We start from the raw sequence: 27,015 nt of genomic DNA on the forward strand, positions 1-27,015 counted from the left end.
GTGCTGAGGTTTAGATGTACCTGAAGTCAGCTGAGAGGAGCCTTACACAGAGTGGAGGAAACAGAAGGCCAGCTATTTCCTGGGGCCAGGGATCCTCATGGGTAGTGGCATTGGCAGTAGCATTGGGGGTGATTTCCTTTGGTTGCTTCTGAATGCCATGGGAGAGAGGTTGGGCTGAAAGGAAGGGTGTTGGAGTGGTTCCAGTTTGCATATTAGAAACAGGAAAATGAATGAACAAATGGGAGAATTAAAAGCCAAAATTAGTACAAGCAAGATAGGCATTTTTCCTCTATCTCAGCATCTTGCTTTGTTTTTTGGGGGATACAGTAGCATACAGAGCAGTCTGCTGCAAGGAGCAGTGGAAGAAACTTATTAAAAGTCTGGAGGAGATGTCCAGAAATCCTTTAATGTGTCCCCCCCATCCATTCTGAAAAGCCATTTTACCATCTTCAAATTAATGTGCATTTTTCACAGTGAGGGTGACAGAGCACTGGAATAGGCTGTCCAGGGAGGTGGTGGAGTCTCCTTCTCTGGAGATATTCAAGACCTGACTGGACACCTATCTGTAAAATATGAGCTAGGGAGCTGCTCTGGCAGGGGGGTTGGACCCAATGATCTCTTGAGGTCCCTTCCAACCCCTATGATTCTATGATTCTGCTGCCAGCTGGTCCTTGTGCAGCATTAGAGAGTGAGGATCTTCTCAACCATGTGTGGGTCTGATATCACCCTATCCGTGCATCTGCAACTTGGGTAACAAGAACTGTTCCCGTGGGGATGCAGGGCCTGGGCAGGGAAGGGCACAGCTCTGCTCATTATGCATGCCAGCAGGCAGGCAAGCCCCCAGCGCAGTAAATGAGAGAACAGGACCATATAGGTGTGTATCGTCTGTAAGCAGCCACCATTTCCAAAGACAATCTGGGTTTTGGGGGCAGATTACGCCCTGGGTATCCTCCAGGACAGTGCCACACCCATGGGAAAAGGCAGTGCCTGTTTGGCACCTAGCCCTCTGGCAGCAAAGGAATCCATCGGGGCACAACACAGTTTCACTGGTGGATAGTTAAAAGAAATCTCACCTTGTAAGTGTGGGTCTGCGATTTTTACCCCAAAATATGGATTAAACTCATCATGCCTTGGATAAATTTTTACTCCACCCAGCATGTAAATGCACCTCTAGAAATATAAGCTTCAAGCTGCAAGGCCACTTCAGAAGCGATGAATGCTAAAAGAGACCATACTTACTGGTGTATTAACACAATATTAAGTGTACATGGGCAAGTATTTTGCCTGTGGAGTGGAGAAAACATCAGTAAAGTTGCCCTGGCATTGGGTTAAAAGGCAGTGATATTCATGCCAGCTCTCCAAACGAACTGCTGGCTCAAGTGTAGGTGCACAGCGCAGTGGGGAGCAGGGCAGGCGGCCTCAGCCCTTGGTGGGGAAAAGATCCTCACCTGTGTCTGCACTGTTTTATGTTGATGCATCAGATGGTATAGATGTGATTTCTCCCCCTGTGGATGATTGCCAAAATGACTGGGCCAGAGGGTCAGGCATGTTACCTCGCTGTTTTAGGGATCAATTCTTATTTTAGAAAAAAAAAATAGCACAGCTTCAGTATTGGGATTCAGAGCAGCTATTCATCTTGGGATGTCATATACCCCGGTGGCTAAGGCATGTTCCCTGGTGTGAAGTATCTCCAGAGGAGAGGTTTAAATGCTGCTTTCCTTCTTCCCAGAAGAATAACTGCAGAGAAGACAGAAACAGTGCATACCCTGCTAGCTGTCTTCTAGGAGGAACATTTCTTCCTACCTGTCCAAGAAGTTGCAGAGATGCAACTGTGTGTGGAGGGTGGCTCTTCCATGCATTAACACAGTGGCACAAACCCCTCCTAAACTCTCACTTGGCACCTTGGCTGCCTGGATTTGGTTTTTTGTTTTCTGTGCCCAGCTCTCCCCGTGGTCCACAGGAAGGATGCTGTAGTTCATTAGGGTGTGTGAAGCATTGGGTGTTGCAGGGACAAGGCCCGGTAGTAAAGCTTGAGAGGAAGAACTGAGTAATCGCTGTGGGACTTGCACAGTGGACAGCAAAGAGAGCGCTGGCAGCTCCCCACTGTGTGGTGAAGTTAGAAGAAACGACCCTGCCATTGTTTGGTGAACTGAGCCCTGACTGGTCTGTGCAGCAAGCGAGGCAAGAGGTGCTAGTTGCAAACAATGCATTGCAAGAAAAATGTATTAAAATGCTTTTGAACGAGCTAAAGGTTCTCAGGCAGCCTCCTCTTTCAGTACTAGCATCTCCTAACATTTAGCTGGTAGCTTGTGACCTTTCCATTAGGCATTTCAACACAAAGCCACGTTAACTTGGGGTAATTCACTGGCCTGCTGGTGCGTCTCCTGTTACGGGGGTGGCTGCCCACGCAATCTTCTACTGAAAGCTGAAGTAAGTGGAGAGATCAGCCACGTCCCCATCTCTCTTACAGCCACTCAAAAAGACTAGATATTCATACCTTTGCTGATGCATGCTCTTTCTATCAAGGCATCAAACAGAGGCCACAGTTTTTCCCATTACAAAATACAGGCTTACTAGGCAGACTAATGGTACTCCTAGCTCAGATCATGCATTTCTTATCTGCAAATAAATTATTAAACACTTCATTTGAACAAACCTTTTCTATAATATTAAATAAAAAAATAAGAGTTTTTAAGATATTTTCCATTTCGAGTACTGACTGTCACTAGGATAAGAAAGGAATTTTCTGTGTGTGGATCTCTCCTAGTCTGCCTTGACCATATATAAATGTTTGGCAGCAATAGCCTCTCATTGTCCTGGCTGTACTTGTATTTCTCTTTTCACCTTTCAATGCCAGCAGTGACCTCTGGACACTTTTGAAGTTGTAGGTTCCTGGCTTTCAACATGAATCACTATTACATTCTCCTTCAAGTGAATGGACCAACTAAAGCAAAGCCAACCTTTCAGAGAACTCACTGATGACTGTTGCATGCAGGTGCCCGACAGCTTTAGCTGGGGTGAATCTACAAATGGTGGGTGAAAGCCCTAAGGGCTGCTCCTGAGGCTTGCCAGCACGGTCTGATCTGGGCAGGAACAGAGCCATCTAACCTCACTTTGCTCTTTCACTCACAAGCTGGGTACAGTAGCTGCTGATGGTGGTGTGGTATCAGGGCTATAACAATTCACGATGTAAGTTAAGGGGCAAGGTCTTTTAGGAGAGGTATTGCCTTTTCATTAAACCAAGCACTCTAGCGCGTGAAAGATGGGTTTTTGGAAACAGAACCCTGAAGGAGGCTTTGACAGCTGTCGTGCAGCTGATGAACCCGAGGTACAGTGGATGCCGCCCTTAAAAATTATCACCTGGTTTGTACCGTGTGTGTAACCGGGCTGATGGGTGTTCAGGTGCCTGGCTGAGCAGCCCCCTCTGCTTTGGGACCCTGGGCAGGTGTGTGTGACACGGCTTTGCAGCAGCATCCCAGGCCCAGTCATACGAGGGCAAAGTTCCAGTCGGTGTGCACATTTGGTGCAGGAGTTGAGCTTAAAAAAAGTCAGCATTGCCTAGTCAGAGGTGCTCTTCAGGGCAGGCTGTGGGTCTGTCTGCGTTTTGCCATCTGGGTACAGCCTCAGGAGAGGTGTTTTGCTGGGCAACACCGAAATACTTCAGTATTCAGTTCAGTAGTAACTGTGCTGGTTCCACTGCAGTGATCGTGCTTGACTTCAAGATTAAATACACTGTCACCTCTCTCCTCTCAAGAAACACCTTATTCCATAAGTTGCTCAGTTCCACATTTTCAAGACCATAGCAATTCCAAGTGTTGTTGTAATCCCCTTTGCTGCTTTATTAAGCACAGTGCCATGTTTTTCATTCATTTACACATCCTAACACGTTCATTGCAAGTGGTGTGTTAAGCCCTTCTGTGTACACCAGAGCAACGTGCAATTTTCATTTCCATTTTACCCAGCGGCTTCCAAATCTAGAGGTGATAATTGTTATTTGCATTGTAATTATGCCTCGGTTGAACCAGAGGCTTCACGGTGATCTAAAAATGAAGGACACTTTATGTCAAGATCTGGTGGTGGGTTTTTTGCTGGTAAAGCCCCACCTGACTTCAGAAGGGCCTAGGATTTGAAAACTAAGGCGCAGACTGGATTTCTGTAGTGAACCTCGTGTTTTCTTCTCCCCAGGGGATGAGCGCTCCCGGGAGTCTCCAGCCCCAGCCGAAGCACAGATGCAAGCCGGGGCGGAAGGCGGTGGAAGGGTGAACCGCTGCTGCTGGAAATGCTCCGTGACGCAACTCAAGAAGATTTTCTGGGGCGTGGCCGTGGTCCTGGGTGTCTGCTCCTCCTGGTCGGGTTCCACCCAGCTAGCAAAACTGACCTTTAAGAAATTTGACGCACCCTTCACTCTAACGTGGTTTGCAACAAACTGGAACTTTTTATTCTTTCCCTTGTATTATCTTGGACATGTTTTTAAGTCGGCTGAAAAGCAGTCTCCAAAGCAGAGATACAGGTATGGGAGCTTTCGCTTGTTCTCCTCTGCGTCTTGCGTGCCGCTCTACGTCTGTGCAGATGTTTTGTTCAGATCAGCAGCTGGTTAAATCAAACTTGCATTTGCTTTCCCCTTCAGGTGTGTTAAAGGGTGTTCTGAATTCACTCTGTGTCCTGGGCTAGGTGGTATGTTGTTATTCTTGGTGTGATTTCACTCCAATGGTAAGAAATCCAGGCTTATTTCTGATACACCCAAGTCTTGTAATTTACGTCTGCAGTTTCTGCAGTTGCTTCTCAAGAGTTTTCTGTTCAAACCTCTGTGAACATCATTTTTTTATTAACATCTCCTTCTTCCACCCACAGCTGAATCCTGTGGCAATCTCTGAGTAAGCAGAATAAGCTTTTCTCTTCCAAACTCAGGGCTAGCACAGCGCTTGGAGTAGCCAAGTAAAAAGTATTGCACGGTTTTGTTGGCATTATGCCCCCAACATCAAAGGCCAAGCTCCAATCCCAGTTAAACCCGAGCTGTTGTGTTTATTTCTGGGAGGAAGCGCAACCATAACCAAAGGCAGCACTTTTGTCTTCCACATACCTTGTTTCTACAGCGAGCCAAAGCCAAACCCACAGTCCCTGGAGCTCTCATGGAATACCCTGAGTGCCCGTCCTCTGTGAGGGATGCTCTAGCTGCTCAAAGGACAGCCTCTTGGTGAGCGCCTCTTCATCTCATCTCGTTTTGGCCTGAGAGGTGCCTGGGACAGATGGGATGACTCAGCCATCAAGATGTCCCATGTCAGAGAGCTTCCCAGATACAGGGGAGGATGTGAACATTTTCCCCTTCTGTTACACAGTGGGGCTCACAGCCTTTTAATGAAGTAGCTGAGAAAGTAAACACTAAGAAGTAGACATTTCTCAGCTTCCAGCTGTGCAGCAGAGAGGTAGAGAAACTCACCAAAGGAAGAAAAAAAATCCAGGAAGCCAGGGTGCTCAGGCTTTACCTCAGTTGACGAGGGTTAAGATTATAAATGCTGAAATTGTGCTGCTTAACCAATTTTCTAAATCACTGAGAGGCTGCAGATAAAGGAATTTCACAGTTCAGTGCAGGTCTCAGAGCATTGTCTAGAAGTTTTCAAGGCATTTTCATACGATGACATATTTCCTGCACTTAGTCTTCAGTTTGCATTTGTTTACTCCACAGCAAACATGGTGGCTTCGGAGAGGAGAGAAGGTTGGAGGTTAGAGAAAGCAATGGTTTAATCTGAAAAAGTTAACATATTCTAGCCCAAGCCAGCTCCCTTTTCATTTCTTTGGGTTTTAAATATTTTTCTTTCCAGATAACGTTTTAAATACTGCTGAATTCTGGGGTGAGCGGTTGTGGTTCGCCAGATCCCTGGGGTTAAAACCAGAGCATTATACTCTTTGTTGCTGCAGTTAATGACATGGTTGATAGTTTTATGTCTTCCATTTAATTAAATGATGGCTGAGTTGAAGAGTAGGTGCAAGCCCCGCAGCCCGTTTGGGATGCAGGGGGCATCGTTACGAGTAAGCTTACAGCAGGCTTAGCAAAATACGTGCATTTGTGTGTCTGGCCAGCCAACTGAACAGGGTTAATTTGCAAGTCAAGGTAGACTCAGGCATTTGGAGATGTGCCTTTGGTTCCTAGCTTTGCTGCAGGTTTGTTTTGTGACCTCTGACTTTCACAGGCTCACAGAACAGCAGGGGTTGGAAGGGTCCTCTGGATATCATCTAGTCCAGCCCCCCTGCTAAAGCAGGATCACCTCAAGCAGGTTGCACAGGAAAGCATCTAGGTGGGTTTTGAATGTCTCCAAAGAGACTCCACAGCCCCTCTGGGCAGGCTGTGCCAGAGCACTCTCACCTTCACAGTGAAGAAGTTTTTCCTCACATTCAGGTGGAACTTCCCACGCTTCAGTTTGTGCCTGTTGCTTCTTGTCCTGTCACTGGGCATCATTAAGAAGAGTCTGGCCCCATCCTCTTAACACCCACCTGTTAGATATTTATAAACATTGATGATTCCTCCTCTCAGACTTCTCCAGGCCAAACAGACTCAGCTCTCTCAACCTTTCCTCATGAGAGATGCTCCAGTGCCTTCATCATCTTTGTAGCCTCTGCTGGACTCTATCCAGTGGTCCCTTGTCTTTCTTGAACTGGGGGAGCCCGGAACTAGACCCAGAACTCCAGATGTGACCTCGCCAGGGCAGAACAGAGTAGGAGGAGAACTTCCCTTGACCTGCTGGCCATACTATTCTTAAAGCACCCCAGGATACCACTGGCTTTCTTGGCCACCAAGTCACACTGCTGGCTCAGGGAGAGCTCACTGTCCACCAGAACTCCCAGGTCCTTCTCTGCAGAGCTGCTTCCCAGCAGGTCAGCCCCTAACCTGTTCTGGTGCAGGTACTTTCCTTGTATTCTCTAGTTGTTTGGATGAGACAGTCCTGCAGAGGGAGGACTGTTCCTTACCATATGTTTGTGTAGTGTCTGCTTCACCACATCTACTATCTACACTGAGACCTTTCAGTGGTCCTGCACTAAGAATTACTGCAGAAAGAATTAATCTGTCCGCTCCATCATGGCTGTCACTGACATGTACATCTGAAAACCCAGCACTGTGTTCCAATATCCCTCTTCAATAATTCCCCCTCTTTTACATATCACATATATGTGCATATATATGAACAAGTTGCAGCTCTGTAGGAGGCATTGCCATCTTCAGGAGAGCTTGTGCTCCAGGTGTAGTTGGACATGTTAGGGAGGCATTGCATGGGCTTCTGGATAGATAAGACAATTCTGACCTGGAACAAAGAAGCAACTTGCTTAATCACTTGCTGCTTCTTTTATCCATCACCCTCATTGATATTTTATATACAATCTAAGCTCTCTGGCAGGAATGTGCAGTGAGATAAAGGAAAAGGTGGTAGTGGGAGAAATGGAAATATGACATCTAAGTCACCTTAGCAGCGAGGTAGTAACTGAAGGGATTCTCAGATCTTGCCTACACAGGTTGCTAAAATCTGCAGGCACCTAATGTTTTTGGCAGCAAAGCTCCCCAAGGACACCTGCGCAGCCACTGCCTCCTCAGCAGGGCCGGGCAGCTCAGCCTCCCCTCACCACAGCACAGCCACTTCCTCAGTGGGCAGCTTTGGGGACCTGAGCCAGCAGACATGCTTTGGGGTACCTCGCTGCACAGCTAAACAGCATGTGAAGAGCAGCATCCAGTAGGAAAAAATATGCAAGAAATAGATCATAAAACATAGAAACAAGGGATAGATATGTAGTCTCTCCTATACAGATGACGTGGTTTATTATGGTTTTAAATTACTATGGTATTATGCCTCTCTGTGTGTGAGTATATATATATATATATATATTATGATATATATATATGCAAATTTGTATGTTTTGTAGTTTCACAGAATGTACCTGTCATGGACACAAACCAGTTTTAAGCTGCACAGATTTAATTTTTTCCCCCCATTTTATAGCACGTATAATTGTGAAAAATTTGGCACCAAAATTTTATAGAAGCACATTAAATTTAAAAGCAGGTTTCTTCAGTTTCTTTATAAGGTTTTGAGTATTAGGCCATAATGGAAAGTAGTAAGGATTTCTGATGGACCCATATTGTGCAGTAAGGAACTTTCTCTTTAAGCTGAAGTAGACTCTCAGTTGTGTCTTCAGCCACTCTTTGAGGCGTACCAAAACTCAAGCACTTGTATCCAAACTGCTACAGGCCCCCTGGTGCAGCACCATCAAACGCTGGAGCTGTGCCCAAGTGTAGACTGCTCAGGGAGAACTTGTCCCACCCTGGCTACCACGGGTGCCACCCACCCTCAGCACAGGACCATGTGCGTGGGCACTGACGCAGAGAGCTCTGGCAGGCCACAGAAGAGCACGCCAGGGTCAGTGCCGCTCTCCTACTTCTTGTGCAAGTGCTTACTAGCTTAAAATAAAATTACAGTAACTAAATTGTCATTCATTCAAACCACTGCCCAGTCCAAAAATAACGCATGTAATGATTTATGTGCCTAATGGATCATTTAAGACTACCTCATTTTGGCTTCGTACTTTTTGCTTCCAAACTGCTTTATAAGCTGACACATTTAATCTGATGAGCTACCCTCTGTCATACCTACATTATTAATTTATGAGGTAACATAAATTAAAAGCACTAGAGCTTAAAGCTCCCTGGCTACATGAAAGATTGAATTAGAATCTCTGTAAGATATTGCTTAGCTGTGTGGATCTCTCAGCAGGACACAACACACCTTTTGCAAAGGGTCACTCCCTGTGTGCCAGTTGGAGGAATAACGGGGGATTGTGTTCACATTTTAGCAGGAGAATACCTCACAGAGCTTGTTTATTTTGATGGTACACTCTCATCTAATGATTTCTGGAGAAGAGTTGTTTGTTTATAAATTAATCTTGATTTCTATTTCACAAAGCAATAGGGCTAAATAAACCACCAGAAGATAAAACTAAAGCTCTTCCATAACCTTGATGAGAGCAGATGTGCTGGGTGAAGGAAAACATAACCCCATGTACCTGCACTCATCTACATCCACATCTGAACGTCTATTAACGTGTTCTTTTTCACTGAACCAGTCTTGTCTCTACACTGCCCCCAGATTAGTTGCCACTAATCTTCCAGAATTCAGAGATTTTTCTTTGAAAAGCAAGAAGTTGCAGGTAACACCACAGCGTAGTTGTTTCTTTGAAAGAGAACCAGAATACTGGGGACAACAACAGTAGAGGACTAATGTAGTAGATACTCACTCTGTTGTATCAGCGTACTAACTTCACAAGAATCACTTTTGACTTAGATGCATATGGGTTCTGAATCAAGATCTAACTCTTCAGTGACCAGTCATGTAGCTTCAAATGGTGTCCAAAACAATGTAGGCCAGTTTCTAAATGTGTTTGCATGTGTATTTCTGCTAGCAAGGAGGACTAGAGGCTCTAGCCAAGCATCCCCAGGAATTCCAGTTCCATTAGTCTGATCCTGACTCAAACAAAAGTGCAGCTCACAGCACCACAGGCACTGCCCTCCTGCGTGGGCAGAGAACCCAGACATGCAGCACTGGTAACCAACTGCCCATCCATGATGAAACGCTAAAGGGGAGGAAGGTCAGAGCCTGATTTGGGAGGGCTGCATGCTTTTTTACTATTGATTTTCACCAGTTGGTATAGATGAGTGTCTCTTACCCAGCAGCATTAAAACATTGCAGTGTGGTTGACCTTTGGCACCCTACTGATTTATGTTACTACTTAGGTAGGAGCTTCACCACCAGAGCAGAAAGCATTAACAGAGTCATAAATAAGCTATGAAGGCATCAAGACCTGATGAATGCAAGTGTTTTTAGCAAATGTCACCAATTGAAGCATGTTTTCTTTCAAAAAACTTCAGTTTATAAACTCTATGTGTCTAATTCAGGACATTAGCCTTAAAATAATACCTATTTATTTTGTGTTCCTCAAAATAAAATCACTTTGCAATTCAAGTTCCTGTTAGTTTGTTGGGAAAAAAAAAACCCAAAACAACCCAACAAGCAAAGAACAAAAAGAACCCTTGAAATTAAAATACATAGCACACAATTCTTACCTGAGTTAGATAGATACAAGCCAGGAGTAGCTCCAAATTAAATCAGTTTGATCTCTGAAGCAATCTGCCAGGACTTCCCTACGTGCTTCGTATTGAAGCGATTAATTTAAAGAAGATGCAGATACTGCACAAGAAGTTTATCATACTTGTGGCCATCTGCATCTCTCCTGCAGATGCCTGACCTGTTGTTAGTGATGTGTTATTGATGGGCCAAGCTATCACTCCTTAGTCTGCTTTCACAAGACAAGGCCAAACTGTACTATTAGCACGTAGCAGTAGTAGCGAAGCCTTCTGCTGGAACTGCATGGTGTTTGTGGTAGGGGTGGTGCTGGTGGACCTCTGTCCAATGTCCAACCTGCTGTGCCTCCAACATCTAGCTAGGGCATGGAGCATTCATTTGGGCTTAGCTCAGCAGAAGCCCAAGCCACAGAGCTCAGGGTGATGCTGACAAAGCACGTGGTAGTTGCTGTCTCGAACGTGTGTCTCCGTGGGACCTGGCCTGCAGGTGCATTACCGCGAGGGAGTTCTGGAGGTGGCTCCTTGCTGCTGCCTTGACATAACACAGCTATGCTGTGTTGTTCCCAGATTATCACATAAACTGTCGTTTCGGCTGCTTCCTTGGGGACAACTTGTTTTCTTAGGTGATTATAGATTAATGTCATGGTTTCCTGCTCTTTGTGGCTCCTGAACCAGCTGTCAAAAATATGCACTACAGGCTGCCTGTTCCTGAGAAAATAGGTAGTCCTCCAGCTCCAGAGTATCTCTAGAGTAGTCTCCTTTTCACATAATTCTTTTCTACACACCGATGACAGTACCATGGGTTAGATTAGCAAGGAAATTTGCCACAGCTGGCTCCTCAGTGCCACACTGCATATTCCAGCATTGACAGCTTGGAGCCAAATGCCTGGTTTCCTCTTGAAATACATGGGGACAGCAAGCACCTAAAGAGGAGATGCAATTATGAGGTGTGTAAGGTAAACAGCAGGAATGGCTGAGGAGAAAGAGAAAGTCTGTTTGCCAAACTTGAGCTGTTAGTGGGGGCCCTCCTCAAGCCCCATAGTTAAGTGCCTAACTAGACTTGAGGTGGCACTCTGCTGGAATGCTTAAAAAGTCTGCTCCCAGCCCCAGGTTCAAGGTGGTTGTTTTTCTGTTTCTCAGGTTGCGTGGCACAGGAGCTTGGTACCTTTGTTGGGATGATGATGTGAGTGGCTGGCAGAATGCCCCCAATTTAATGCCCGAGTCCTACCTTCTCCATACGTAGCTCTCATACTATGAAACCTGCATGTGGGTCTTGGGCACACAAGGTGGCATTAAAACACTCACCATCCTTTCGAAACCTACCTCAGCTTTTACATCTCTGGGAAACACCTTTAAGAGAATGTCTTTATACTTATGTTTGACTAGTTTGCTGATTTCTCCTGTTCACATAACTAACACTGCCTTTGAGAGCTTTTGTCTTGGAGTCTGTGAGAAAACAGTCATGGTTCCTTCTTTAGGAAACCAATACTTTCTAATTTAGCTTCCCAGTTTGTCCTTGGAGATTGCATTTGTATTTCAGACCATGACGTTTTGAAAAGAGTTTAACATTCATGCCCCATGAGAAACCTTCCCTTAATCTGAAGATCCTTCATCTGTTGAGGATCACCTCTTACAGGCTTTTGGACCTCAGGAAAAACACATGTTCTTTAATCTTGAACCTGGTTTGCCAAATCATTCCAAGAATGATTGAATTAAGTGGTGTCCTGTAATTTCATCTTGTTGTTTCATTACTTTTGTCTTGTCTGCTGTGGCTTGAACAGATGCTCTGAAATAATTATGTTACATGCCTCCTATGAGGTAACGGTGCTCAAGGCAGGGACTAGAAAGAGAAGTAATTGTTCTCGTTACCTGAGGACAGGGCATGTGGTAGGAAACAATGTGTTCACATAATGGCTTTTGCTTGGAAAAAATGTTGTGTCTTGCAGCACTGAGCGATCTCTGGCCAGTAGTTAAACTGCATTTCATTAACTGGCTCTTCCTTTGATTAGTAAAGTGAGATGCCAAGCTTCCACGCTGCTAGGGCTTTTCTCAGGAGGCCTAAAGAGTAAATCCACCCATCCTGATGCTACCCATGCTGGTCCCTCCGCACCGACTGAGAGTGTGAAACCAAAGCAAACCAGGCTGAAGGGACCTCAGGGGTCACCTTCTCCCTTCCCAGCCTCCAGGCATGGCCAGCACACGCAGACAGAAAGCTAACTGCACTTTGTGGCTGACAGAAGAGAAAAAAGGATGAGGAATAATGTGTGTTTACGGTGTGGGCAAAGCAGCAGAAACCTGAGGTGAGCCTGGATGTGTTGGTTTTCAAAATCATTGTAACATGAAAGAAGACAGAGTCCACAGCTGGGCTTTTAGCAGAAGGTGTTTTACCTTAGTCATCACGTCAAGTATCTTGACCCCCAGCGTACAAACTCATTAAACAGGGACTATCCTAGGCATCCACCCATGTTGTTTACAGCAGCAGCAAAACAACAAAAATTGGGAGAGAGCAGTAAGGAATTCTGCAATTGCTTTTTCAGCCCAGATCTGTGTCAAAATATCTTGAAGGCAGCTACCTTTAAAACTGCTTTAAAAAAGGAAAGTGCCTGTATGGTAACAGACTTCGTAGCTATAATTAACAGCTCTCAATAAAGACAGATGATATGGTGAGAAGTGTTGGGGGCTGGCAGTACTATAGAAGTGGAAAAAACCTTTTTGTCCAGCTGCCTAGTGGTTATGGACCGTGTCCAGATTTCCCAGGATTGTTTATGTTTGTATCAAAAGGCAGCCTCATATAAATGCACAAGTACCTGGCTAAAGATCCTGCTCAGCTCGGGTCTGCGGGAGCTGGCCACTCTTACTTGTTAGTCAAGGAAGAAACAGCCAAAGGTGAAGGTTGGCAACAACACAGGTATATGCACAGGGCACCAGAAATTGAAAAGCCCTGTCAAGCAGCTAGGTAATGTTGTCTGTAAACAGCCATAGGAGATTTTTGAGGGCAGCTATGGTAACGGAAGAGCTGATGGGCAGACAGGTTCAGGGGAAATGGTCTGAAGTTGCGCCAGGGGAAGGTTAGGTTGGATATTAGGAAAAATTACTTACTGAAAGGGTTGTTAGATACTGGAACAGGCTGCCCAGGGAGGTGGTTGAGTCTCTATCCCTGGAGGTGTTTACAAGAAGAGTAGATGATGTACTTGGTGACGTGTTGTGCCTGGTAGGGCTGGATAGATGGTTGGACTCAATGATCTTGAAGGACTTTTCCAACCAGAACCATTCTACAATTCTGTGATTCCATGATACATGTACCCATGTACAACCACTTCTGCATCTTCCCGTGCTAAATCACCTTTCCAAAGGGCACCTTCCCTCCAGACAGTCTGATCCAAAGTGAAGAAGACAGACAAAATCTGAAGACAAACAACAGCTCTTGCAGCAGTGTTACACCCCAGGTATCAGAAGGCATGGTGAATGTCCCATCAGTGACAGCACGTTATTAACCTCTGTATAGTAGATTGCCAACATGGAGGGCATGTACCTTGGACGGTACGAGCCTGGATCCATTTGCTACAGGAGGACTCTATTCCTCTATGTCATCTAGTATTTGCCCTCGCATCTAAAATATGCTTTGCTTCACCAGAATACTCTGGGCTTTCTTTTCGTTAATTCTCACTGTAGCTATTGTAGAGGCTGGCCGGGTCAACTGAGCACTGTATCCTGCTTTTGCTGCACTGAAAGTACAGCTTTCTTCACTACTATGGCTTATTATGCTTTCAGATGGAGTACATACACATCTCCAACTACAGAAAGATAATTTATCAGCTATGAAAGGCTCTCCTATTAAATGGCACACTAGAAAATAGCAAGAACTGCACCTCTACTTTCAGTACCTCTTAATAGTACTTAGAGTAAAAATGAACCTACAGCTCTGTAATGCTGACTGATGCTTCTACCATCTAACAAATGGTGAGGCAGCTGTTAGGCAACTCCCCATGATATCCTGAACTTCAGGTCATAGACACACAGAGTAGTTCTGGCTGCTGAGGGCCTGGGGAGGGAGGTCTCTAGTCCAACCTGCTCAGCACAGAGCCATGTGAGATCTCCTTTGTAATTTTGTTAATGCTCTAATGTTTGGTGAGCTGCAGACATAGACAAAAACATAGCTGATAGTATTTAAATGGATGTGTACTTCATTGCATCTTCTAATGTGCTGGCTGTACAACCACCAAATTACATGTACCAGAATGCGCCCACAGGAGCGGTACCCGTTCTGCTGCTTTTTGCCCTCTTTTGCCAGAGCCACCTTAAATATTTCTCACTCCTCAGGAAAGAACATGTGGATTCAAACTCTCAAGGATTTAACTATTTTTATTTTTACTAACTTTGAATTTTTTTTTTTAATTACCCCACTATAAAGTGTTTCTGCTTAGCTTACTTTTCATAATAAAATATTTTTTCACCTAGCATTTTCAGTATTTCCTTAAGGTCTCGATGTTAAATGCCAGCCAGCACTTGACCCAGGCTGGCACAGCTCCACAGAGTTCCGTGACAACATGCTGATTTTTGTTAGAGAAATATTAAAAATATCAAGCTAATAACTGTTCCAATGGATTTCATCCTTCTTTGTTTTCAGAGGGGAATTCCAGCTTTGACCAGGTAGAAACTCACCCTACTCCTCCACATTATTTTTTTAAAAAGAGTCATTTTATTCTGGAGAACTGAAGTAGACAAACTTAGTGTTGAAAATCATAGAATCACAGAATCATTAAGGTTGGAAAAGACCTCCACCATGATCTAGTCCAACCACCACCCTACCAACTATATTACTTACTGAACCACGTCCCTAAGTACCTCATCCAACCTTTCCTTAAACACCCTGAGGGACGGTGACTCCACCACCTCCCTGGGCAATCTGTTCCAATGCCCAACCACTCTGAGAAGAAATGTCTCCTAATTTCTAACCTGAACCTCCCCTGGTGCAACCTGCAGCCATTATCTCTTGTCCTATCACTAGTTATCTGCGAGAAGCTGACCCCCAGCTCACCACAGCCTCCTTTCAGGTAGTTGCAGAGACCAATAAGGTCTCCCCTGAGCCTCCTCTTCTCCAGACCAAACAGTCCCAGCTCCCTCAGCCGCTCCTCATAAGATTTGTGTTCCAGATCCTTCAGCAGCCTTGTTGCCCTTCTCTGGACACACTCCAGGGCCTCAATGCCTTCCGTATAGGGAGAGTCCCAAAACTGAACACAGTATTCGAGGTGTGGCCTCACCAGAGCTGAGTACAGGGGAATTGTCACCTCCCTGGTCCTGCTGGCTACATTATTCCTGATACAGGCCAGGATGCAGTTGGCCTTCTTGGCTACCTGAGCACACTGCTGGCTCATGTTGAGGCGAGTGTCAGCCAGCACCACCAGATCCTTTTCCTCTGTGCAGCTTTCCAGCCACCCCACCCCAAGCCTGTAGGGTTGCCTGGGGTTGTTATGACCAAAGTGCAGGACCCGGCATTTAGCCATGTTGAACTTCATCCCATCGGCCTCTGCCCGTGAATCCAACCTGTCCAGGTCTCTCTGGAGGGCCTTGCTACCCTCCAGCAGATTGATACTTCCCCCCAACTTAGTGTTGTCTGTATTCCATGAAAGAAAAAAATAGCATTCCATGAGAAGGTACAGTGCCATACCGCCAAACAATCAGCTGCCTTCCACTAATGCACTTACCTGTCCTTGGTGGTGAAATTTTTAGCAATTGATGCCAGCTCTCTGAAAGTCTTACAGCAAAGAGTTCTGTTGATTTCATAGTTTTTTCAAACACCTTGAACAACTGTGTTCTGGTATAGCTCTGGGTAAGTCAGTCCTACAATATTGTTACTTTCTGCCTTCCCAAGTTCCACATGGCTTTCTCGGTAGAGTTGGGTTTTTGGTTGTGTAAAAGGGGTAAGTGTAGGGGGATATGATACAGGTTGGGTAAATCACGTATTGGAGAAGGGGAGGAAGGAGCTAGGTGGCATCAAACAGAATGAGGTGTTTGAAACAAGGGAGACAGTTTCTGTCAGTGTGGAGCTGAGCTGTCAAGAGTCAGAAAAATAAGAAGAGCCCGAAAGAGTGGTTACTGCATGCTTGGGAATCGGAGATGGTGGGCCAAAGGTGTCCTGTTGTGGGAGAAGGTTGTGTGAGCTCTGCTGAAAGACAACACACGAATGACAGTTCTTGTAGCTCTTCTGCAAGCCAAGCTAAGTTGATAATCCCTTATGATTTCAGTGTACAGTGTGCTTAGCGTGGTATTGCTCATGCATTGAGTCCTCTGACTGGTTATAGGTTCTTAGTGTGGGATATTCCAGGGCTTGGTTGGGCTCTGCAGCCATCTAAGGTGTAGGGGTCCAAGCAAGTCACTGAGAAGTATCAAAGAGAAGATTTAATCATACTTGCAACAGTTAAGTGTTGATGTGTTAACAGATTTGTTTCCTAACAAGAATGTATGTACAAAGAGAATTTACCAAACCTCTAAAGATATTTTCTAAGGTTCTCTTCAAAAGCAAGCAGTGACTTGGCTCTATTTTTAGTCTTAATGAGGACATCCCTCTTGGAAATCAGACCAGTTATATGTATAGTTAATTGTGGACCTTACTTTTGGCTGCAAGTTGCAAAGTGTTGTCTGCTGCTTTATATTTCTTGAACTTTGTTTTGTTTTAAGGATTTAAAACAACCAAAAAAAAACCCCCAAAATGTAACAGCTGGCTTCCCGGATGTGTTTGCTGCAAGAAACCAGAGACAAGTAGTTTCGAGAAACTGGAGACAAGTGTGTTTCCTCCATAGTAATTGTGCTAAAAACAAACTGTTCTCTTTGTCAGTGTGGCTTCAGACACTTTCCACAACTGTGCTGCTGGTACCTGGAGTCTCATTACCCGAAAAGCTTTTGTCTGGCGCGGGACAGTAAATAACCATATATTTTTAGGCACGTGTAGAAACGTCTCGTTAGGGAAATTTGAGAGAGAGAGAGAAGACAAATCACGTGTTGGTGACAATATGGCATCATGATCTGAATGTGCAGTGGCAAATGATCCTTTCTGAAGGCTACAGATGGGTTTGCCTTCAGCAGAGAGCTTGGCGGTTGCCTGCCTCGGGCTGACAGCCGTGACCACGCCACTCTTCCGCGTGAAGCGTGCTGATAGCCCCTCCTAAATGTTGTGCAGCTGACAGGAAAGAGATGCGATAGTTCATTAGTTTTGTCATTCTGCTTAATTCAGACGTTTTTCAAAAGGAATGGCACTGAAAGCTTTGTAGTACTGAAGGTGCATAGTAATTGCATCAAAATTGCCCATCTGCAGCTAAAGTGAGATAATTGCCTAGGCGTATTCACGTTTGCAGCAGGGATTTTGAATAATAAATGTTTATAAACCCCTTCTGTCGTCATGTTATCCAGTCCTCACCCCATGAGCCAAACTCCCGATTCATTTACACTCTTTTCAGACAGAAAATATCTCCTGTCGGCGCGGCTCTGGGGTCAGTGGAGATGACAATCTGAGCTAGTGTAAAGCCACCTGAAAGTGGCTCCCAGCTCCCCGGCAACATTTGCGAACCAAATTGAAAAAAAGCAATCGGCAAACCCTGCTGGTTCCCTGTTAGTGATATTTTCTGTATCTTTCATAATTAATTTAAGTAAATAGGGGTGCCGGTGCTGATTTTCAGTGATGCTGAATGGCATTCCTTCATGAGGGGCAGGCTTGTCATGGGGTCAGATCCACAAAAGGGCTGAGACACCTGCCCTGTCCTGCAAATAGGCACAGCACAGGTTTCCAGCAGATGCTTCCCCTCCTCCGGAGCCTCTTCTCTCTCCTGGAGGTAAAACCCAAGTGAATCCATCCTCACAGACAGACACACCAAGGATATTGCAGGACTGGCACCAGCAGTTGAGGTACAAGCTCATCTTAGTGAGGTTTATCATGGCTGCTCTAACCTGCTCCTGCAGATAAGCTCACCCAAGGCTCTGAACACTGTCCCTCTATGCCTGGTAAACTGCAGGCAGCTGAAAGACATGCCCTGGTTTGGGTGCATGCTTACCTGCTGGATCCCTCCTCCACAGGGATGCAGTTTGCAACCGCTCCCCCGTTCTGGCACACTCCCTTTTCCTGGCAATTAAGAATGCAAACAGCGCTGACCAGGCAAGACTTGTTGATGCAACTTTGTTATCTCGTGCTTCTCTGAGAATGAATTAATTGATTTTTCTGTTCAAGTTGATAGAAATCATGCTGGTGTCCCCATCATCCTCAGAATGCCTGGCTGATTCCTAATGGCTGCCTTACCGTCTTCACACACACACATCTCATGCCTCTCCTGTGCTCTCGTGCATCAACTAGAGCTGCTCATTCTAGCCCAACATTACCACATAAACAAGCATGGATGATTTACAGTGGGATGGGAAATGTTTCCAGGTAGATGGCAGGATCACCTGCTTTCTGCCACTGCACGCTGCTGATCTTTCAGCATGAACGGCGGAGCTGCCATTCCTGCTGGGGGACCACTTCTGTGAAACAGACAGCTGCTTCCCCTGTGGTGGTCAGCTCACCCTGCAGCTCTTCAGCCTGGAAATCCCTGATGAGTGGTGAGATTCCAGCAGGCTGTGGTTCTTGGGTAGCCCCAGAATGGGCATGGTGAAGCTGACTAGCTCTTTAGCACCGAGAAAGTAGCCACCAACCCTGGGAGATAATGAAGCCAGTGTCCCCAGCCACCCACGGCTCTCAGAAGTGCTTGGCACATCCACATCAGTGAGGTTCTTCAGGTCCCTTCCTGAACTAGCAGCACTCTGCCAGAAGAGAGGCACTTTTGCTGCTAGGGCTTCAGAAGAAAGCAGGGTAGCAAAACAGGCATCGCCTTTGCCAGGTTTCTGAAAAAATAGTTCACCTCAGAGTCTGAAACCCCATTGCTGCTCTTGTCACTCTTCCTGGGAAACGATCTGAAAAGAAACACAAGCACAACACTAAAATTAGTAACGATCTGAACTTCTGTTCAGAACATTTTTCTCTCTCTCTGAAGGGCTTAAGCTTTTTGAGTAACCTCTCTCTCTCTCAGCTTCACCACGGAGCATTAAGTTTTGAGAAACGGCTGCACGCAACCACTGAAGCTTTTTATTCCAGTTGTGTAGGTGCAGTATTGACAGAGCCAAATTTAACAGTTTACCCAGTGCACAGATGCAGTAAAGCGGGCCAGGTTTGGTCGTGTGTACATCAGGGTGGGGGTGTTGGATAGGAATATATATTGCAAGGCACTGTGACTCTCAACAATTCTGTTACTGACCCTCAGAGAGGCGTCAGGAGATTTTGGGTAGCATTTTTGAGGTCCTGCTGCTGGATTGTCTAGTCTTATTGCAGGCTGTGGTGAAACGGCAGTGGCTCAGTTGGAAGGGGTAGTGAGGCAGCAATGGACACTGTTGGAAATGTCTCCTGTGCTTGTCTGTGCATGTGTGCACATATGTACCTGTGCATACATGTGTACCCATACCTGTGTGTATGTGCACCATTTGGGTACCCTAGCTGAGCAACTTTACCCCATGAGAGCAGGGCTGTCCCAGAGGGGCAGCAGGCTGCTTTACTTTTGGCACGCTCCATACAGCGTCCTGCGTATCAGGAGCTCTCCTGTAAAATACTAACTGTTGAAAAAGAAAGGGAAATGAAGCCACAGATTTTACGCTTTAAGGTAAATTTGGGATGTGTCCTTGACTGGGGTGGAAAAAAAATCCCCTTGCATAACATCTGTCGTTCCCTGTGGGTCTCAGTGAGAAAGCAGTGTCCAGGATCAGGCCCCAACCTGTTGGCTGAGGGGGCTGACACCTGCCTCACGCAGCAGGAAGGCTGCTTATTCTCAAGCATCTGTCTGCAAGTGCTGCCTGTTGCTGTCCTACAATCACTTCCTTTCCCAGACAAACAGAGCTAGAGACTTGGGAGTGGGAATTAGGCACCCCCAGTGCTCCTCTGTCTATAAGTGTGGGGGTGCCTGCAGCACAGGTTGCCCCAGCTGTCTTGTCATTGTCCCTTCCTGGGCTGCCCTCACCCTGGGCAGAGCCCCAGCTAGGGGTGTGGGGGGGAGGGTGTCAGGCTGCAGGACAGGCTCTCACCAACCTTTACATCACTTTCTATCCCACTCATCTTCACCATAAATCAAATGCCCTCCACATCCCTCTTCGTTCTCCATACACTAGGAAACTTTTAAAAATCCTTAGCTTGCTTTGGTAAATGCCCCTTCTTCCACACACAGATACTGTCCTCGCTTCCAAAACGCAAAACTCCCCCTGTGCAACGCTTTTCAGCTCTCCTGGGCTGGAACCCCACCCTGGCTGAAGCCCTCTGTGTGAGAAACCATGCTTAACCTTCCTACCTCTGCTTTGAAATTCAAATTTGATCACCTATGATTCTTTTTTAAATCAGTGGGTGGTGACAGTCTTCAGCCCACTGGAAAAGTCAGTGCGTTAGGTACCTGAATATGAGTTGATGTTTTTAGTTTGGCAGGATCCTCCTAGGATTTCAGTGCGAAGGTGAAGAAATCCAGTAATTCCTTGCAGCTTGCTCATTTGCGCTGTCTGTGGATTATTTGTCAAATTCTTTTCACATTATCTTCAGGAGAAATGTAATGAGTCTCATCAACACCAAATCATTTGTCTCTGCTGGTTTACTCTCTAGGATGATTTATGTATACATTTAATGTGATTGCGAGCCGTTTCCTAACACATGTAAGCTTCAGTTTTCAAAGACTGCTGGGGATGCTCTAAATTTTGGTAACAGCCTCACAGAAAGCACAATTACTCCATTCTGATAGTGAGCATGAGTAAACATGGCTATGGGGAGTTAGTAAAATAATTGTTTATTTCCTATTTCACAAATTATAATTTGGGAAAACTCTCTTTTAAGAATGCATTGACCATCTACCCTAAACTCGGCATATTCGTCCTTTTTGTTACACGTGCTATTGGTCCTGGAGAGAAAAGGTTAAATATATTTTTGTCGAGCGAGCCTAGCAGTAAAATAAAATTCAGATCAAAACCAAAGAGCAAGAATTAGGTTTTTTTCCCCCACTATGTGTCTTCAAGGTATTATTCCACGTTTTCCCATTGGGCAGCTGACACTGTTTGCTCTCTTCTCCCATGTAATCGTGAAGCTGCCTGCTCAGCCTCTCTCACATGCTGGGAATATTTTGGTTTATGGCTCAGCCAACCTACCAACTATTTGAGCTGCTGACATGCAGTGAGCTAATTAATGCATCTGTCACTTTACACATTCTTCAGATGCTGTGAGCAATAAGGAGACTTAGCCTTAATCTTCTTTGTCTTACCCCTTCTCCCAGGCTCGGCACTGACTTAACTCAAGCCCATACACATTTTCCTTGCTGAACTGTTCATTCATGTATTTTTGTTCTCTGTTTATTGACTTCCAATTTCCTTCCTCTCCTAGCGTGCATGTTAGTTTAAATCTCCATTATCTAAACCTGCGTCTCCTTTGCCTAACTCACACAGCCATGCAAGTATCAATATTGCTTCCTATTTGTATGAAATGAGCATCCAGCAAACCCTGATCCACACAGTGCCTTGCACTAGCTGTTTTTCCATCAGGGAGACAAACACAGTGCCTGTGCCACAGTTCTCACAGCCGGGGTTGAGGCACATACCTGCTAAAATCTGCTGGTTTTCCTCTGTCTGACTTCTGCAGCTGCCCTATGGGGCCCTGCAGAGCTGGGCTGTGGTCCCACGGTAGCTGCCGAGGGAAGGTTGGACAGAAGGATGAGGTCACGGTGGGGAGGGATGCTTTTCCCACCCCTTCGTGGCCCTCACCGTGGACCTATGTAACACAGTGTGTGATGGAGCAGCACAACCTGGCAGATGAACGGGAAGGGGAGTATTTGCAAATGTCCTTATAGACAAGGATGAATCAAAAGGCCTGATTCCTCAGCTACCTGAGATCTGCTTCCTGCCAGCGTAGCGCTGCAATCGCACCCAGTTCGTGTCAGAACATATGTAAGTTGTCCAGATCCTATTAGTGGCAGTGAAAGGGGAAGCTCCCTGTGACAAGCAGGCAAACGACAAGGCCCGCTGAGAGGCTCCCCAGAAAGCTTGGAGCACTGAGCCCAGTGTGGCTGGGCTGGCTTAACCAAAAAGACATTTATAAAAGCCAAGGCGAGAAGAAATCTTAGAGCCTTAGAAAGAGGTGAACTTGCTTTTCCAGATAACACCAAGAAGTTATCTGGTTAAATTAATCTATGTCTGAACTTCAACAAGATCTGTGCTTAAAATATGTAGGCTGTGATACATCCCCAGCAGCAATTCTGTTAAATTTTTCAACACCCCCTGCTCTGCATGTGTAAGGATTCGCAGGCACACCAAAACAGGCCGACTAACTGTGCTCTTCTCCTCTGCTTTTAACCACGCTCAGAACAGCACTGTGCCTCCTCCTCACATGCTTTCTGCTATAAACCCTACCATTCTCATTTCCCAGGCGATCCATTGTAGGTGTCTGCAACTGCACTGACCATAACTGCAACCAAAGGGTATCCGATCCAAATTATGTAGCACGTTCTGATGTCGGCCTCCGGAGCCACAGATCTGGGAGAGGGCCAGAAAAGCCATTTTACAATTACAGTCTAAGTCACGGGCTTTATAATCCTGTTATTTAAAAAAAAAGGCAAAGAGCAGATGTGCCCATGAGGCAGGCATTAATCACGGCTCGGTGAAGTCCACTCCTCTCCTAGGTGGCAAGCTGCAAGGTTTCAGCAGGAGCTCACTCCTGCTGCAAGGACATCCTGTGCTTTCTGCCCTAATGCTGTGCCTGCCCTGTCATCGCAGGGAGCGGATTTTTCACTGCTGTCTGTGCAGCTGCTCTGGAAGCAGAGTGTGATCCTGGAAGTAAGGATCACAAGGTCATTTTCCAAAATGAAGGAAGGAATAAGCATGTCACAGGAGTGGAAGGTGGAAGACAAATGAACCCGGTAATTTCGTATCTGGCAAGTGCTCGGTTCTCCTCACTGCGGCTCAGCTTTCAGAACCAGCCAAGCAGGAGGGAGGCTCGTTGCACAGCCCTTACTGTCTGGCTCAGAAAATCACAGTCCCACACTCCCCAACTACCCATTAAATCCAGGAAGATGCCATAAACTGCAGCTGTATGTCACAGAGCTATTTCGTTTTAGCCAAAAGCGAGTGCTGTAAAAATGGATGTGCTGCACGTTTTGCTGGTGTAGATTAAAAGGAGCTTGATTCCTATCCTCAAAAATAGTCAAGGAACAGAAATTACTTTTGTAATTCTAAATCAGGTTACAGTAGGCGAGGGTCTTTCCTGATATTCTTATGTTTTATTTTAGAAATCCTCTCTCATAAAAGGATGCTCATCTGTGCTACAGCCAATCACATGGTATCTGAGCATCTAAATGTAAGAAAACTCTTTAACAGGCTCTATTCCAGAGACTTTATTAAAGCCATTACCAGAGGCACATCAAAATGTAATAAACACAGAAGCAGATAATGGTCAGAACAGTTCTAGCATGAAATGCACCATCTATTCCGATTAAGGGAAATCCAGGTTATGAGCTGTCATTTTTGTTTGGCAGTTTCAAATGTCACACTCTCATTTCTGAGACATATCCAGGCACCATGTTCCTGAGCCACCTCAGGTTTGCTGTCAGCAGCCAGTCTCTGCCACTTCAACATCAAAGGTCTCTGCTCACAAGTCTACCTGGTGGTCTTGCTTGACAGTGTATCTCTGCTCTGGATAACCCTGACTCTCCCTCTGTCTGCTGTGCTAATTCCCAGAAAGTAGCTGTACTGTTTTCTCTCCAGAGATGTAGCCCTAGTGAATCCCAGCTCCATCATGGCACTCAATACGGATGGTTCCTTGTCACAAGAAAGAGGTCCCCAACTTGGCAGGGCCAGCTGGCAGACTAGGCGCATGCAGCACACACCCCAAGGCTGGCACAGTCCAGGCTGAGCTGAGCAGATGATCGGGAGCTTATCACAATAGTTCCCATCATTCTGTCATTGACAATAGAACTGTACTTGGGCTCTGCACTTACACTGAAGCGGTTCCGAGCACTTTAGTTAATGAAATGGTAATTTATTCTCATGCTCCTGAACTGCAGGGAGCTACACTTGTCTTACAGGCTGAGAGAGGGTGCACTGCTAATGCATCCAAGGGGGATGAGGCAAAAGAGGAGGCAGAGAAGACAAGAAAGCGGCAGCATGCCCCAGGGCAGGGCTTCCTTCGTGTGGGCTATGCCCCCAGTGCCTCCACAGCTGGCAGGGGGAGGGGGCTTGGCTGGACTCAGGCTGGTAATTCCTGTGTGGTCCAGGTCCATCCCTTCACAGGCAATGCATCACTGACACAGATCCGGCAGGGGGGAAAGGCTTACGCTGTGTTATTAGTTGGGTAATTTTGACACTGAAGACATGAGTACAGCGTTTGGACCGACAGATGATTTTTCCACTTCATTAACTCAGGAGTTCTGTGTTATTACTGTTGCAGATAAGAGCTCCTTTCTGCTTTCCAGCCTTTCACAAAGTAAATCTGTACCTTCAGTGATGACTGGGTTGAAATCCCAATTTTTCTGATTCACAGCCAAGATCAGGATGGCGCATTAGATGCTTAGCAAGGCACCAGCTTGCGCCTCATCAGGGCTGTTTTCAGAGTGCTTCTCTGAACAGAACTGTTTTCTCTGCACTGAGGGTCACACAAAGCAGAGCCAAAAGAAACCGTTTAGTAGGCAATAAAGATATAAAAGAAAAAGAACAAGTACATAAAAAATGTCACTAGGAAGGAGAGCAGTTTGTGCTGTAACAGCTTGATCCAAACCACACCGACATTCCCCCCACACATGCACAGTAATGACAAGACCCTACTGCTTTGTACTTCCCTACTTCTGTGGCACCAGACTTTTGATGCTCCACCATCTCTTACCGTGCCAGAGTAAAACCTTAAAAATACAAAATATTTCTTCTAAATAGTTTAACGTTTTTAAAACACAGAGGTCAGCACTCTGATGCACAGTATCCATGGAAGTCTTCACAACCAAAGCAAATTTCTTCCTGGCCGCCGAAGAACAGCTCCGTATCCCATCCAAACACATAAACAGTAATGGTTAGTGTCCCATTCAGCAGGGCGCTCGCAGCTTCCAGCAGTTCTCAGTTGCCAGTGCTGTTTTGCTCCACTATCTCAACTTCAAGTCTGTTTTTTAAATTGAGCAAAACAGAAAACTTTGTAAGTTCTGCTTCCTTCAAATTCCTGATCTTATTTCTAGTATTTTCATGGATTTCAAATAGATCTCATTGTCTTACAACCTCTAAGCAGTGTAATCACCTCAGGGCCGTAATCTGTTTACTTGTAGAATTAATCCATTTCTATCTGATCTCCCCTTGCATTTCTTTGCTGTTCTTTTTAATATCAAGCTTCCTTTCCTTCATTCTGAATGAAGAAATTGAGGGCTAACAACCCCACTAGGTATTTATGTTCTTGTTTTGGCTCAAATGAGGATGTTGGCTGAAATGTCCAGAGAAGGACATTGACAGCAGCTGGAAGAAAAGTCAGTGCCAAGTCCCCTGCTTCTGGACCCCAAGTTGACATCAGTATCAGCAGGCAAGGCTCTGCTGGAGTTCGTCATTCCTGCTGTAGCTAGGGGGCATCTGCATCTGTTGCTGCCTAACGGACTGCTTCATGGCTCTCCTCTCTCACTGGCCACATCCCAGAGAAGATGCATACAGGCATATGGCTGCTCATGGCAGATCTTTGGGGACACCTTTTTACTCTCCAAACATATCCAGTTCATAGGCAGCACTTTTCCCCATGCAAATGACATACAGCTTTCAGGGAGGGAAGAGGCTGTAATTCCTGTGGAAACAGAGGCTGCTGGCTTCAGCAGAAGAGAGGTAGCGTTTGTCATCTTCCAGCTTTCTGAAACATCAAGCTGTTTGCCCCTAGAGAGTCTGGGAAGTTGCAAGGAGCTGATGGAAGGAGCTGAAATTTTTTTGAGCTGCAAGAGCATAGACAAAGCATGTTTCTATAGAGCTGCTTTGTGGTAACTCAGCTTCCTCTCTGGAGGAAGGATCCAGCACAAGACTCATTTGTCCTCCTCACCTCTTTGGAGGATAGCAAGCTCATAGCCTGCAGAACAATGGAACATGTAACTGAGATTCAGCTTCTGAACCATGTAAGAGTGAGCGGCTCATCAATCCATAGGCATAAAAAGAGCTTGACAGAAGAAATATGAGGATGCAGACTCCTCAGCATGCAGGAAGACTGAAAGGTAAATGTAGTTTGCATCCATCCTCTGCATCTGCCTCTGGTGCTTAGAAAGAAAATGAAGTTGATGCTCTGTACTCTGTGTCTTGAGAAGAGTCTTCAGAGGAAGTTTTGCTTTTACATGTGGTCCTCATGTAATACCGCCTGTAATTTTACAGACTTCTCTGTAACTCTGAAAAGTAGGGAGGAAAAAATTCCTTAGACACAAGGCTCCTGAACCTTTTGCATGATCTCTCTATCAGAGTCAGGTTTATGGTTTCTTTTAAGATTTCCTCCTGCGGGTCTTATTTATGAAGATAACTATAAACTGTATTGTAAGGCAATGTGGGGAAAACTCCCCTACCTCCAGACACAGCTCTTTCTTGGCTATTGAGCTTGGGTCAGCAGCGCCTTGTATGCAGCCACGTTGAAGAGTTGTTAAGGGATAATATCAAGGGTCATTAATAGACTGGGGAGGCAATTCTTTTCTTTTTCCAGGAGGCATTTTGAAATTTCAAAAGAAATCTTGTTTCAAATGGATGAAAAGGTGAAGTCCAAGAGCATCTACCAATAGGAAATAAAAATAAAACCACTTTTAAACTAAAATACATTCTTGTTTATTCTTTTGCAGATTTAGTGCACATGCATGCTGAATTAAAAGGCATAT

General features: G+C 45.6%; 1 protein-coding gene across 2 annotated transcripts in view; it reads left to right on the forward strand.

The window, feature by feature from the left end:
* Positions 1-27,015, forward strand: part of SLC35F3 (solute carrier family 35 member F3) — a gene marked incomplete at both ends in the record, with an annotated part of 174,873 nt that overhangs the window by 123,887 nt on the left and 23,971 nt on the right. For both annotated transcript variants that reach the window (XM_084261681.1, XM_084261682.1), the window contains one exon: positions 4,186-4,510. In XM_084261681.1, the coding sequence (XP_084117807.1) occupies positions 4,186-4,510 (325 nt within the window). The remainder of the gene's footprint in view (positions 1-4,185; positions 4,511-27,015) is intronic.

Source organism: Gallinula chloropus (genome assembly GCF_964237585.1).
Source record: "Gallinula chloropus genome assembly, chromosome: 3".
NCBI lineage: Eukaryota > Metazoa > Chordata > Aves > Gruiformes > Rallidae > Gallinula > Gallinula chloropus.